Source organism: Amblyraja radiata, chromosome 20, assembly GCF_010909765.2.
Source record: "Amblyraja radiata isolate CabotCenter1 chromosome 20, sAmbRad1.1.pri, whole genome shotgun sequence".
NCBI classification, from domain to species: Eukaryota; Metazoa; Chordata; class Chondrichthyes; order Rajiformes; family Rajidae; genus Amblyraja; species Amblyraja radiata.
The window spans coordinates 41,288,407-41,302,713 of record NC_045975.1 but is presented as its reverse complement, the minus strand read 5'-3'; the positions used below and the strand labels follow the sequence as shown (position 1 = coordinate 41,302,713).

Here is a 14,307-nt window from a genome sequence, read left to right as displayed (position 1 = left end):
ACTGTTAGGTGGCCTGTACACAACTCCCACTAGCGTTTTTTGCCCCTTAGTGTTTCGCAGCTCTACCCATATCGATTCCACATCCTCCAAGCTAATGTCCTTCCTTTCTATTGCGTTAATCTCCTCTCTAACCAGCAACGCTACCCCACCTCCTTTTCCTTTCTGTCTATCCCTCCTGAATATAGAATATCCCTGGATGTTCAGCTCCCAGCCTTGGTCACCCTGGAGCCATGTCTCCATGATCCCAACTATATCATAGTCATTAATAGCTATCTGCACATTCACCTGTTCACACTAGTTCTGCCCAACACACCAGGGACAATTAAAGAAGCCAATTAAGCTACAAACCTGCACGTCTTTGGGACGTGGAGGAAACCCACGAGGTCACAGGGAGAACGTGCAAACACAATACAGACTGCATGCACCGCCAGGATTGAACCCGGGTCTCTGGCGCTGTGAGGCAGCAACTCTACCGCTGTGCCACCATGCTGCCGCAAGTTTCTACATTGAGGATAATGTTGCACATCCTGACTCGATACAAGCATCATCAAATGAGTACCATTTTATTAAACAAAATAGAGCTACACAGCACGGAAACAGGCCCTTCGGCCCAACTTACCCATGCTGACCAAGATGCCCCATCCACTGGTCCCATTTGCCCGCGTTTGGCCCATATCACTCTAAGCCTTTCCTATCCATGTATTTGTCCAAGTGTCTTTTAAACGCTATTATAATACCTACCTCAACTACAGTACCTCCTCTGGCAGATCATTCCTGATACCCACCATGTGAAAACGTTGTCCCTCAGGATCAGGTTAAATCTTTCCCCCTCACCTTAAAAACGTAATATTCATTCCTCCTTCTCTGGGTAAAAGATACTGTGCATTCACCCTATCCGTTCTCCTCATGATTTTAGACACCTCTATAAGATCACCCCTCACCCTCCTGCGCTCCAAGGAATATAGTCCTAGCCTGCCCAACTGAGCTGCCCTGTAGCTCAGGCCCTCGAGTCCTGGTAACATCCTCGTAAATCAATATTTAAGTTTCAATATTAGCAACTACGCACTCTTGGAAAAATAACTTTAGGCTACGAGTTAGGAGGGGAACAGGGGGATACAATAATACTCAGAGGAGCAGAGTACAAAACCAGAAGAGGGCCGTAGGAATAATCCCCAATCGCACCTTGAGATCCAGATATTCCAGGTTCTTCTTCAGTTGCATGTACGTATCATCAGCCTGGTATTACAAATGAGAAGATAAGACAAAATCAAAATCATTTTAATCATTTCTCCCAAATTCCTTTTTATCCTTACAGCATACACGGTTTCAGAGGGGAAAATATAAATTCCACTGCTTAGTACACACCTCCAGAACATAGAATATCACAGATTAAATGTGTAGGAAGGAACTGCAGATGTTGGTTTAAACTGACGATAAACACAAAATACTGGAGTAACTCGGCGGGGCAGGCAGCATCTCTGGAGAGAAGGACTAGGTGATTTATTCGGGTCGAATTCGGGTCTGAAGAAGGGTCTTGACTTGAAATGTCACCTACTCCTTTTCTCCAGAGATACTGCTTGACCTGCTGAGTTACTCCAGCTTTTTGTGTCTATCACAGATAAATACTGGAGATATTTTCAGATGATAACATTCAGTAGCTAAATTTAATCTGGATATTTCTTTGAAAGTGGTCTTTAAGGTATTGAGGGCACAAAGTTCTGGATTTAAGCAATTCGCAAAGCAGGTGTGTACATACATATACATCAAGGCAGCCTCGACAGCAGACATTTGAGCATAAAAATGGTACACAGTAAAACAACGTTCACGTTTCAATTCTTACACCAATAGAAAAGCAGTCATGCATTCATACGGAAACATGCATTGGTCGAGGAACACAAGGCTACACAGGAATGCAGACTATTTTAACAAAACAATGCAACATGTTCAACAAAATCTACCGTCACCTTAAAAAAAAAGTTTGGATTGGGACGGTATTAATATTTCCCTGTCATGTACAGGGGCAAAGATCAGAGATCACCCATCAATGCCAAATTACATGGAGACACATTTCTCTGGCAAACTCCAGACAAATAAAAATGCAAATTAAAATAATTGGCAACAATATTCATGCTTTTGAAGTCAGAGAAATATCCTAAATGTAGGCGAGAGAAACTTCACAATCGGTAATTTGCAGAGAACATAAAGCAACATTATTTCCCCCAAGATGGTGCTGGTGCAATTTCAAACCTGGGTAATTAATGGCAGGCCAAAAATTGCTGGCTCAAAGCAGTGCAGATATTGTACATCTGTTCTGTCTCTTACATCTCACATGACACTCAATGCTGAGAGCAACATTCTGCACTCTGTATCTTTTCCTTGGCTCTATCTATTGTACTTGAGTTTGACGATTATATTTACGCATAGTGTTATTGGATTTGTGTGGATAACGTGCAAAACAGAGAATGTCACTGTTGCTTGGTACACGTGACAATATAATAATATAATAATAAACCTAAAACTACCCACTAAAAGTAATGAATTTCCTTTCTTTTCCCCCAGAAAATACAAGCCAATTAGTAGAAACGAGGAACTGCAGATGCTGGTTGATACTGGACTAACTGGACTAACTCAGCAGGCCAGGCAGCATCTCAGGAGAACATGGATAGGTGACGTTTCAGTTCAGGACCCTTCTTTAGACCTTCTAAACCTTCTGCGGGACCTTCGTCAGTCTGAAGAAGGGTCTCGACCCACCTATACATGTTCTCCAGATGATGCTGCCTGAACTGCTGAGTTACTCCAGCAGTTCGTGTCTATCTACCATCTAGGTACTGAGAATTAGGAACTTGAGAGTTGGGAGAGTATGCGGCACGGTGGCGCAACTGGTAGAGTTGCTGCATCAGTGCCAGAAATCCGGATTCAATCCTGACCTCAGGTGCTGTCAGTGTGGAGTTTGCACGCTCTCCCCGTGACTGCATCAGTTTCCTCCCACATTCCAAAGATGTGTGGGTTTGAAGGTTAATTGGCCTCTGTCAATTGACCCCCAGCGTGTAGGTAGCGGATGAAAATGTAGGAAAACATAGAACTAGTGTGAAGAATGATCAATGGTCGGCATGGACTCGATGGGCCAAAGGGCCTGCGTCCATGCTGTATCTTTATTTCAATCAATCAGATTTTTGCGATCAATTATGTATTTTTGATCAGAGATGCTGCCTAACTTTCCCCTTACTTTTTACTAAATAGTCCCGGAAGTTTGGTTCGACAAGTTACAATCAAATAATCTGTTGCAAAAGGTTGAAGCTGTAAAAAAGGCCGGGCAATTTGTGGAAGCAATTGAATATTGTTGGTAAAAAAGCAGAACAGGCTTTGGAAGACAATGAGGTTGAACAGAGAGAAGGATCAGGAGTGCAAGGTGCTGTAAAACAGTCAAATGAAAAGTACAGCCACATACAGCGGAAGGCGTCACCTCACAAAGCACTGTGGAGACAAACAATCACCTCAGGTGACAAACGCAAGCCATACAGCGGCTGACCTGATGCATGGGCTGGCCGAGTCTGTTTAGTTGCAACTGTTTAAGGGTATGGTTTCGGGCATTGGCCAGCTGGGACTGGTGTCTCCGTAGCCGGATGAGAAGTAGGGTGAGTTCTTCCAGCTGCAGGTAATATAGCGAGTCGGAAAGGGAGGTATTAGCATGTCATAGAGTCATACAGGCCCTTCAGCCCAACTTGCCCATGCCCACCAACATGTTCCATCTACACCAGTCCCACCTGCCTGCATTTGGCCCATATCCCTCCAAACCTATTCTATCCATGTACCCGTCGAAATGTTTATTCAGAAGTTCATAAATTATGGGAGCAAAATTAGGCCATTCAGCATAGAGTCTACTCTGCCATTCAATCATGGTCGATCTATCTTTCCCTCTCAACTCCATTCTCCTGCCTTCACCTCAAAACGCCCGACACAATCAATCAAGAATCTGTCAGTCTCCACCTTTGTAAAACCCAATGACTTGGCGTCCACAGCCGTCTGTGGCAATGAGTTCCACAGATACATCACCCGCTGGCTTAAATGTTGTGATACTACCTGCCTCAACTTCCTCCTCCGGCAGCTCCTTCCATACACTGTGTAAAAAAGTTACCCTCAGGTTCCCATTACATCTTTCCCCCCTCACCTTAAACCGATGTCCTCTGGTTCTCGATTCCTAGCAAAAGTCTCTATGCATCTACCTGATCTATTCCCCTCATGATTTAGTACACCACTATAATGTCAACCCTGAGCCTTCTGCACTCCAAGGAATATAGGGCATAAGGTCATAAGTATTAGGAGCAGAATTAGGCCATTCGGCCCATCAAGTCTACTCTGCCATTCAATCATGGCTGATCTATCTCTCCCTCCTAACCCCATTCCCCTGCCTTCTCCCCACAACCCTTGGCACCCGTACTAATCAAGAATATATCTACTTCTGCCGTGAAAATATCCATTGACTTGGTCTCCACAGCCTTTTGTGGCAAAGAATTCACGAGATTCACCACACTCTGACTAAATAAATTCCTTCTCATTTGCTTCCTTGAACTCTGAGGCTATGACCTCAAGTCCTAGACTTTCCCACTAGTGGAAACATTCTCTCCACATCCACACTATCCAAGCCCTGAGTTCTAGCCTGCTCAAATCTCTCCCTGTAGCTCAGGCGTTCGAGTCCTGGTAACATCCATGTAATTATTCCCTGTGCACAAAATTCAATGTATCTTTCCACGGGCCCATGACAATCTAGATCTAACCAGAGGATTTAGTAACATTGACGTAATCAGCTCTGCATCAGGCATCCAAAGTGCTGAGAATCTCAAGACAGGGACATGCATGATTATTTGTTTTATTTGCATAGGCTTCTGAAGTAGAAAGCAATGTTAATCATTATTGAGAGACACAAGGAATTGCAGATGCTGGATTACCAAAACAAATTCCACAAAGTGCTGGAGTAACTCAGGTGGTCAGGCAGCATCCCTGGAAAGCATGGAGTAAGCTGCCCTGGAAAGCATGGAGTAAGCTGCCCTTCCACCCACGTCCCTCCCTTTGGCTTCACATTTCACTTCTCCCCTTGACTGACACCCTTTTGTCTCCCTTTCACCTCTCGCTTTTGTCCACCCATCTGCCAATCAACCCCCCTCATCCCTCGCCTGTATCCACCTATCACTTGCCAGGCTTTGTCCTGCCCCCACCGCATTTTACAACTTTCTCCCCCCATACGACAATCAGTCTGAAGAAAGGCCCCACACCAAAACGTCCACGGATACTGCCTGACCCGCTCAGTTCCTCAAGCACTTTGTGATTAAAAAAAAAAAGAATTATTTTATTTACTCAAACAACTAATGAACACAAATTGGAAAGTTAGATACCAATCCCATTTTCAACTTCCAGAATTAATTTGGCAGCTGTGGTAATTGGATTCCACAAGATGAACAAAAGCAAACATAGCTGGGGTTCCTATTTATTCCATGCATAGAGTTATTTATTATTTGCACATTATCGTCGGAGAGCCCACTTCAGTTCTTGGAAAGTGAAATATACTGGGTATGCTTCAAACAAGGCATCTGTGCTGGGACCTCTGCTGTTTCTGACAATGTATAAATGACTTGCATGTAAACGTACACGGGTTGCTTCTATAAGACTCTATAAGGCGCTGATCATAAGGAATAGGAGTAGTATTAGACCATTCAATCATGGCAGATCTATCTCTCCCTCCTAACCCCATTCTCCTGCCTTCTCCCCATAACCTCTGACACCTGTACTAATCAAGAATCTGTCTATCTTTGCCTTAAAAATATCCACTGGGCCCCATATCTGAGGAAGGATGTGCTGGCTCTGGAGAGGGTCCAGAGGAGGTTTACAAGAATGATCCCAGGAATGAGTGGGTTAGTATATGATGAGCGTTTGTCAGCACTGGGCCTGTACTCGCTGGAGTTTAGAAGGTTGAGGGGGGACCTCATTGAAACTTACAGAACAATGAAAGGCATAGATAGAGTGGATGTGGAAAACATGTTTCCACTGGTGGGAGAGTCTAGGACCAGAGATCGTAGCCTCAGAATTAAAAGGCAGAATTAAAGGGCGCTCTTTAAGAAAGGAGCTGAGGAGGAATTTCTTTAGTCAGAGGAGGGTGGTGAAACTGGAATTATTTGCCACAGAGGGCTGTGGAGGACAAGTCAGTGGATATTTTTAAAGCAGAGATAGAAAAAAATCTTGATTAGAACAGGTGTCAAGGGTTATGGGGAGAAGGCAGGAAAATGGGATTAGGATGCAGAAATCAGCCATGATTGAATGGCATAGTAGGCTCGATGGGCCGAATGGCCTAATTCTACTCCTATAACTTGGGATAACTTTGCAGATGATATCAAGATTGTTGGGGTCATGGACTGTGTGAAAGACTGTCAATGTCTACAGTGGTATATAGATCAGCCAAAAGTGGACTTTGGGAGGTCAAATATAAATGGAAAGCATGCAATTCGTGGCATGATGTTTAACAGCATGGATGTACAGGGGGATCGTGTGTTCCAAATCCTCCACTCTCTGCAAGTGGCAACACAAGGAGATAGAGTGGTAAAGAGAGCATATGGTGTTCTTGCTTTCACAGGTCGGGCCATTGAGTACAAGAGTAAGGAAGCTTTTCATGATGCAGCTTTATAGGACTTTGGTTGGGCTGCCTTTGGAGTATTGCGTGCAGTTCTGGTCGCCCTATTACAGGAAGGATGTTTGGAAAGGGTGTCGAGGAGATTTACTGGGGTGATGCCTGGATTAGGGGGTATTAGCTAAAGGGAGAAGAGGTTGGACAGACTGGGATTGTTTTCCCTGGAGTTTGCGGGTTGGTGGAAGTTTTATAATATTATGAGAGGCATAGATTGGGTGGACAATCAGACCCTGTTTCCCAGGATGGAAATATCAAATACCAGAGGGCATAGTTTTAAGGCTAAGGGAGGCTAAATTTGAAGGAGATGTGCAGGCGAGTTTTATTTTTACAGAGATGGTGGTGGGTGCCTGGAATGCACTGCCAGGGGTGGTGGTCGAAGCAGATACTAAAGTGGCATTGAAGAGGCTTTTGGATAGGCACATGGATATACAGGGAATGGAGGGATATGGGTTATGTGCAGGCAGAGTTGGTCTTATCAGCAAGTTCAGCAGAGACATTGTGGGCTGAAGGGCCTGTTCCTGTGCTGTTCTAAGCTTTATGATGTGAGGATGTTGCGTGCAGCTCCCCATAGAAGGATCTACTCATTGGATAAAATGACCCCACTCTTTTACCTGCGTTTGGCTTGATTGTATTCATGTACAGTATTTTCTTATTGAGACACAAGGAACTGCAGGTGCTGGTTTACAATAATAGACACAAAGTGCTGGAGTAACTCAGCTGGTCAGGCTGCATCACTGGAGAGTACGGATAGGCAATGTTTTGGATCAGAAGTCTTCTTCAGATTAGTCTGATCCTGTCCCAAATGGTCGCCTATCCAGACTGAAGAAGCTCCCGAAGAAGGTTCAGAAGATCTGAAGAAAGGTTCTGAACCAACGCTTTGCCTATCCATGTCTTCCAGAGATGCTGCCTGACCCGCCGAGTTACTCCAGCACTCTGTGTTTTGCATTATCTGGTTAGCACACACTCAAAAGCATTTCACTGTATCTCGGTACACATGACAATAACCTAAATAGAAAATATTGCAACAAGCAATGCTGTTTAGATGGTTCATGAGTGCATATACAATAGAGATTGCCGCACTGCAGTATACAGCAAAAAGTTGTGCACCAGATTTATAAAGAAGATAAAGATTTTGTTCCAGAGTACCTGATCAGTAAATGTACATTTGTAGAATATTTGGCTCAAACGTTGCGATTGATGATAAACAGCGGAGTGACAAACACAAATAATATAATAAACACTTACAAAACTAGCCCCATAGAAAATGTTGATGAAGTCAGTGCATTTCCAATTTGAAAGTAAATAGCATGCTGACTACTCATGATGTTCAAGTCATTTCCAAAGCATTCTGTGGCTCGGTAAACTTTTCTGAATCTAATGGTTACTGCTCCCACATCAGGCAGTGAAGTGGAATGACATTATTGTTATTTAGGACAAAATGTGGATCTTTCAAATAAACAATGAATGGGTATGGAACAAGAAAGGCAATGAAATAGTAATACAATGTAATATTTAAAAAAAACATAGAAATGAAATATATATAAAATACAGAGAAAAATAAATATAAATGTAATATATAGAAATAAAATATATATGAAATCTTAAATATATATACAGTATATATATCACATTTCATATATATATGGTATTTTGTGCTAACATATGTGTGTATATATACACACACATATATATATATATACTAGACCAAGTGCAGACCCGTTGGGTCTGTTTCCCCAGCGCTCATTTGCGGGGGGGGCTGCGGCATCACACTCACACTAACCACCCCCCAAGCACACAGGTGGGTGGAGTGGGGGAGAGGGAGACGGGGTGGGGAGAGGGGAGGGTGAGAAGAGGGGAGTGAGGGGAGAGGGGGAGGAGGAAAGGGGAGAGGTTGGGGAGGGAGAGGAGAGCGTGGTAGGGGGAGAGAGAGGGGGATGGGGAGGGGGAGGAGAATGGGGAGTGGGAGGAGAGCGGGAGGGCAGGAAGGGGGTGTAGGGGGGTGGGAGAGGGGGGGAGGGGATGTTAGAGGGGCGGGACAGAGGTGGAGAGAGGGGATGAGGGGAAGGGGAGAGAGGGGTAGGGGGAAGGGAGGGTGAGAGAGAGGGAGGGGGAGGGAGAGAGTTGGGGAGGGGGGAGGGAGAGGGGAAGTGTGGGGAGTGAGGGGGAGAGGGGTAGCGGCGAGTGGTGCAAGAGAGAGAAGAAGGGGGTGGGGGAGGGATGAGGGTGAAGAGGTGTGGGGGAGGGGGGAGAGAGTGGGTGGGAGGGAGAGGGGTGAGGAGGAAGGGGAAGGAGGAGGGAGAGAGGGAAGGGGAGAGAGGGAGAAGAGTGTGGAGGGAGGGGGAGAGTGGTAGGGGGGAGGGGGAAGAGTGGGGGAGAGGGGTAGGGGAGAGAGGGGGAAGAGTGGTGATGGAGGGGGGAGGGGAAGTGGGGGAGAGGGGTAGGGGAGTGGTGGAAGAGACAGATATGGGTAGGGGGGGGAGAGGTGTGGGGGTTGGGGTGGGAGGGGAGGAGGGAGAGGGGTGAGAGGGGGAAAGGGACGAGGAGAGAGGGGTGGGGGAGGGGGTGAGAGAGGGTGGGGAGGGGGGAAAGAGGGTGGGGGAGAGAGGCGAGAGGGAGGGGAGGATGGAGGGGAGGGAGGAGGGAGGAGGGAGAGGGGTAAGAGTGTGGAGGGAGGGGGAAGAGGGGTAGGGGAGAGAGGGGAAGAGTGTGGAGGTAGGTGGAGAGCGGAGAGAGGGGGAAGAGCGGGGGAGAGAGGGATGGGGTGGGAGGTGGAGGGGGAGGAGAGGGAGAGGGGTGAGGAGAGGGAGATGGAGAGGGGGGAGGAGGGAGGGGTGGGGGAGGGGAGGAGAGAGGGGAGGGGGAGGCTGGAGGGAGGGGAGGAGGGAGATGGGGAAGAGTGGGGAGCAGGAAGGGGGTGGGGGGAGAGAGGGAAGGGGGTGGGAGGGGAGAGGGAGAGAGGGATGGGGGTGGGAGGAGGAGGGGGAGAGGGGTGAGGAGAGGGAGATGGAGAGGGGGGAGGAGAGAGGATAGGGGAAGGAGAGAGGGATGGGAGAGGGAATGGAGGAGGGAGATGGGGTATGGGAGGGAGGGGGATGAGTGTGGAGGGAGGGGGAGAGGGGTGGGGGGAGAGTGGGGAGGGAGAGTGGGAGGGTAGGGGCAGTCATCTATTCCCCATTCCCTATCACCCCCAATCCTCTTTCTCTATTCCCACACATGTGATCACGCGCTTCGACACAGGCTGCGGGCTGGCGCTGGTGCAAAGGCATATGTAAATGAGTCGATTCTGATTGGACATCTGTGAGGGATGGCATTGTGACCTAACACGATGGAACGTTCACCAACATTCTATGGGTGAGAACTGTTTTTTTTAACATTTTGAAATTTTGGGGGGGGGGGGGGGGGAGAAGGATTTTATTAAAAATGTGTACATAAACACGACGGGGTTGGGGTAGATGAAGGGGGGAGAGGGAGGGGCGTAGGGAGAGAGAGAGGGGGGGAGAAAGAGAGGGGAGAGAGAGAGGGTGGAGAGAGGGGGGAGAGAGGGGGAGAGAGAGAGAGAAGGGGAGGGAGAGAGAGAGAAGAGAGGGGGAGGGGAGGGAGAGAGAGAGGGGAGTGAGAGGGGAGAGCCAGTGAGAGCGGGGGTAGAGAGAGATAGAGAGAGGAGGGGGGTGGGGCAGCAGCCCGAGGGAGGCACGGAGCGATCTGAGGGACGGTAATAAGCAGCGGAGGGACCAGCAGCCGATCGTGGCTTCAACTAAGTGATGCGTACCCACCAGCGTGACAGAGCCGGGCCGGGAGGGGGGGAACAGATGATCGGGCCTCCCCGGAGAGGAGGTCGTCCCCTGTGATGTGTATAGAGGTGAGAGAGGGAGGGAGGAGGTTAGAAGAGGAGGGAGGTTGGAGGGGAGCCGGGCGGCGCTGCGAAATGTGGAGACAGAAGCGGCCTCTTACTCTCTGGAAACCCACAGCTGTAATGAGCGCGCAGGGGATGCGAGGGGCGGGGCTTCACGAGCTGCGCCGACAGTGAGGAGAACCTCGTTCAGCGCGTGAGCGATCTGCAGAACAAAGATCCTATAGCGGAGCGCAGCTCTAGGATCTTTGCTGCAGAACATTCTCATTCTTTCTGTGCCTTTTGAAGAACAGGGTGGTGGGTGGAGTAACGTACCTCGTGGAAAACTGCGCATGCTCATTGACAGCAGCTGCATTAATCCACAGCGGCGGGGGGGAGGGGGCAGGAGGCAAGTGGACCTTGATTAATGGGCATGTGGGCATTGTGACGTCAGCAGCTGGCAAGCGGTGATTATTTTTTTAAAGTGAGTTTTGTGAACAATTTTATTCAAAGTCTGGGGAAATAATTGAGCAAATTTAGAGAGGATTCTGAAATCATAAGTTAAATCCCTACCGAAATATGTAAAAATCTCTGCGTTTTTGCGCCTGGTTTTCAATGAAATACGTTTCAAAGGCAATATGACACACACCCACACACACAGTTTTAAAAGTATATAGATATTGTGTGTGTGTGTGTGTGTGTGTGTGTGTGTGTGTGTGTGTGTGTGTGTGTGTGTGTGTGTGTGTGTGTGTGTGTGTGTGTATATATGTGTGATCTTATATATATATAAAATTAATATAAATAAAATAGACAATAGAAGCGGGTGTAGGCCATTCGGTCCTTCGAGCCAGCACCGCCATTCACTGTGATCATGGCTGATCATCCACAATCAGTACCCCGTTCCTGCCTTCTCCCCATATTCCCCGACTCTGCTATCTAACTCTCACTTGAAAGTATCCAGTGAACCGTTCTCCACCGCCTTCTGAGGCAGAGAATTTCACAGACTCAACTCTCTGTGTGACCAAAGATCTTCTAAATAGTAATAAAATAACTGGTCTGCAACACATCTATTTATCCACTTTGAAAATAATATTTAAACCTTGAATAGAGTGTGAAGTTTTGAATATTAAATGTGCAACATGATAAGACCACAAGCAGTTTTCTCCAGTGCCAATTCTCACAATTGTGAAACCAGATCACTGAGAGAACATAATTAAGAAATATAATTTGTAATTTCTCATTTTCCGACCTTACTAAGCACTGCAGGGGTGTAAGTGTTTTGACTGCCAGGAACAGTACAACGATTGTGACATGAAATTGAATGGTGAATTATATGAGCCCACCCTCCCTAATTTTGTGATATGATGATCCGATTCTTTATTTCTTGTACTTACGGTCTTTCCATGCAGGCTTGGGGCACTGACAGTGTGTGTCATATAACCCATGGGAGGCATGGAACGCCTGTCTACGTGAGCTGAATTCTGCAGAACAACACAGAACTCAAAGTTAACGCTGCTTCATTGCATATCAACAATAAAAAACAAATCAGTTAAATGAATGTTAATGCGAAGGTTGTGAATTCTATCAGAGCTGAGCTACATTGCAGGGTTGAACATGTTATTGCCAAGACTGATAAAGAGTGAACTATTGGTTGTGGTAATGGTAAGCACATAATGTTCACAGACTCACACAGCACAGAACACATCCTTCAGCCCAACTAGTCCATGCTGACCAAGATGCCCTGTATAAGCTTATCCCCATTTGCCTGCATTTGGCCCACATCTCTCTGACCCTTTCCGATCCATGTACCTGCCCAAGTGTATTTTACAGCACCTGTCTCAACTGCCTCCTTGTTCCATATACCCACCACCATCTGGGTGAAAAGTTTGCCGCTCAGTTTCATATTCCAAAGGACCTATTTCTGCACTGCATGACTTTGTGACTTGAAGTGTAACTTCTTCATCCATCTGGGATTGTCTTGTTCGGCGTGTACAAGTAGTTTTAGTTTTAGTTTAGAGATACAGCGAGGAAACAGGCCCTTCGGCCCACCGAGTCTGTGCCGACCCCACACATTAACACTATCCCACACACACCAGGGACAATTTACACTTACACCAAGCCAATTAACCTACAAACCTGTATGTCTTTGGAATGTGGGAGGAAACCGAAGATCTCGAAGAAAACCCACGGGGTCACGGGGAGAACGTACGAACTGCGAACAGACAGCACCAGTAGTCAGCATCGAACCCGGGTCTCAGGCGCTGCAAACGCTATAAGCCAGCAACTCTACCACTACGCCACTGTGCCGGTACAGTCTATTTTCCAAACAGTTCACCATAGCTTCAAAGAGCACTAAGTATCTCAGCGGGCCAGGCAGTATCTGTGGAGAACATTAGGTGTATAGGTGACATTTCGGGTCGGGACCCTTCTTCAGACTAATTATAGGGAGGACGAGTGGATGGGGAAAGCTGGGAGAGAGGAGAGGCAGGGTAAAGCGTGGCAGGTGATAGGTGGACACAGACGAGGGGGAGGCTGATGATCTGAAGAAAGATCCCGACCCGAAAGATCACCCATCCTTTTTCTCCAGAGTTGCTGCCTGATCCACAGAGTTACTCCAACATTTTGTGTCAATCTTCAGGGGGTTTTGATAGGCAGATGGTTGGAACAAAGGCCTGAGATGAAAAGATATTTGAGCAGGTACATGGCTAGGAATGGTTTAAAGGGATATGGGCCTAGATTAGATCTCGGGTTGCCATGGATGAGTTAGGTTGAACAACCTCTCGCTGTGCTGTGTGACTATGACTCTATCACCTAACTGGGATTATCTGATACAGATAGAAACATAGAAAAATAGGTGCAGGAATAGGCCATTTGGCCCTCAAGCAAGCACCTCCATTCAATATGATTATGAAATCAGTACCCCGTTCTTGCTTTTACCCCCGTATCCCTTGATTCCTTTAGCCCTAAGAGCTCAATCTAAACAAAAGGTTCAAGGCTCGATCTCCCAACTTTAAACATCACCTTACTAATCATTGCACAAATGGAAAAGGTTCAGACTATTTCCAAAAGACTCAAAACGTCACCTATCCATGTTCTCCAGAGATGCTGCCTGACCCGCTGAGTTATTCCAGCACTCTGTGAAACGTCACCTATCCATGTTTTCCAGAGATGCTGCCTGACCTGCTGGGTTACTCCAGCACTCTGTGCCTATCTCAGAGCTAATCATGGGCCTTACCTTTGTCAAAAGGCCGTGTTCTCCCCTGGGTGATGCTGCCAGGAAGATATCAGAGGACCGTTGTTTCGAGGGTTTCACAGTGACCCTATCCGCAGGGGTGTGGAGTCTTCGGGGGGAGAGGGTTTTGGGGGGTGGGGGTGGTGGGAGATCAGAGGGAGATGGGGGCACGGAGATTGAGCGAGGAACATCGGAGGCAGACTTTGATATCCCAGGGTGGAGTTCGGTGGAGTAGACTGGGGCAGTGGGGCTGCCATGCTTGAAATGTTGCCTCTGCTGCCACTCGTACAGCTGCCACACCATGCCCTCCTTGTTGGCACGCCGGTCTTCCTGTGTCATCCTCAAGTGGCTGACGCGGTCCTGAGCATACTTGTAGTCACTGGGCAGGTGGCGAAGCAAGGGAGGGGAGCTCTCCAAAGGCTGCCCGACATTCTTTGGCAGAGTTTGATAACTCTCGGAGTAAGGCTGAGCTGGGTTTACTGCTCTGTGTGGAAGAGTTTGGGTGGATGGGAGGCTGTAAAGACACAGACATACAGAAGTGTAAACGGCAAAGCATCATTCAGGAAACCT

General features: G+C 47.3%; 1 protein-coding gene across 9 annotated transcripts in view; it reads right to left on the bottom strand.

The window, feature by feature from the left end:
* plekha7 (pleckstrin homology domain containing A7) overlaps nt 1–14,307 on the bottom strand; it is a 303,895-nt gene that overhangs the window by 68,325 nt on the left and 221,263 nt on the right. For all 9 annotated transcript variants that reach the window (XM_033038481.1, XM_033038486.1, XM_033038479.1 and 6 more), the window contains 3 exons: nt 13,741–14,251; nt 11,900–11,986; nt 1,183–1,236 (listed from right to left, as the gene is read on the bottom strand). In XM_033038481.1, coding sequence (XP_032894372.1) covers nt 1,183–1,236; nt 11,900–11,986; nt 13,741–14,251 — 652 coding nt within the window. The remainder of the gene's footprint in view (nt 1–1,182; nt 1,237–11,899; nt 11,987–13,740; nt 14,252–14,307) is intronic.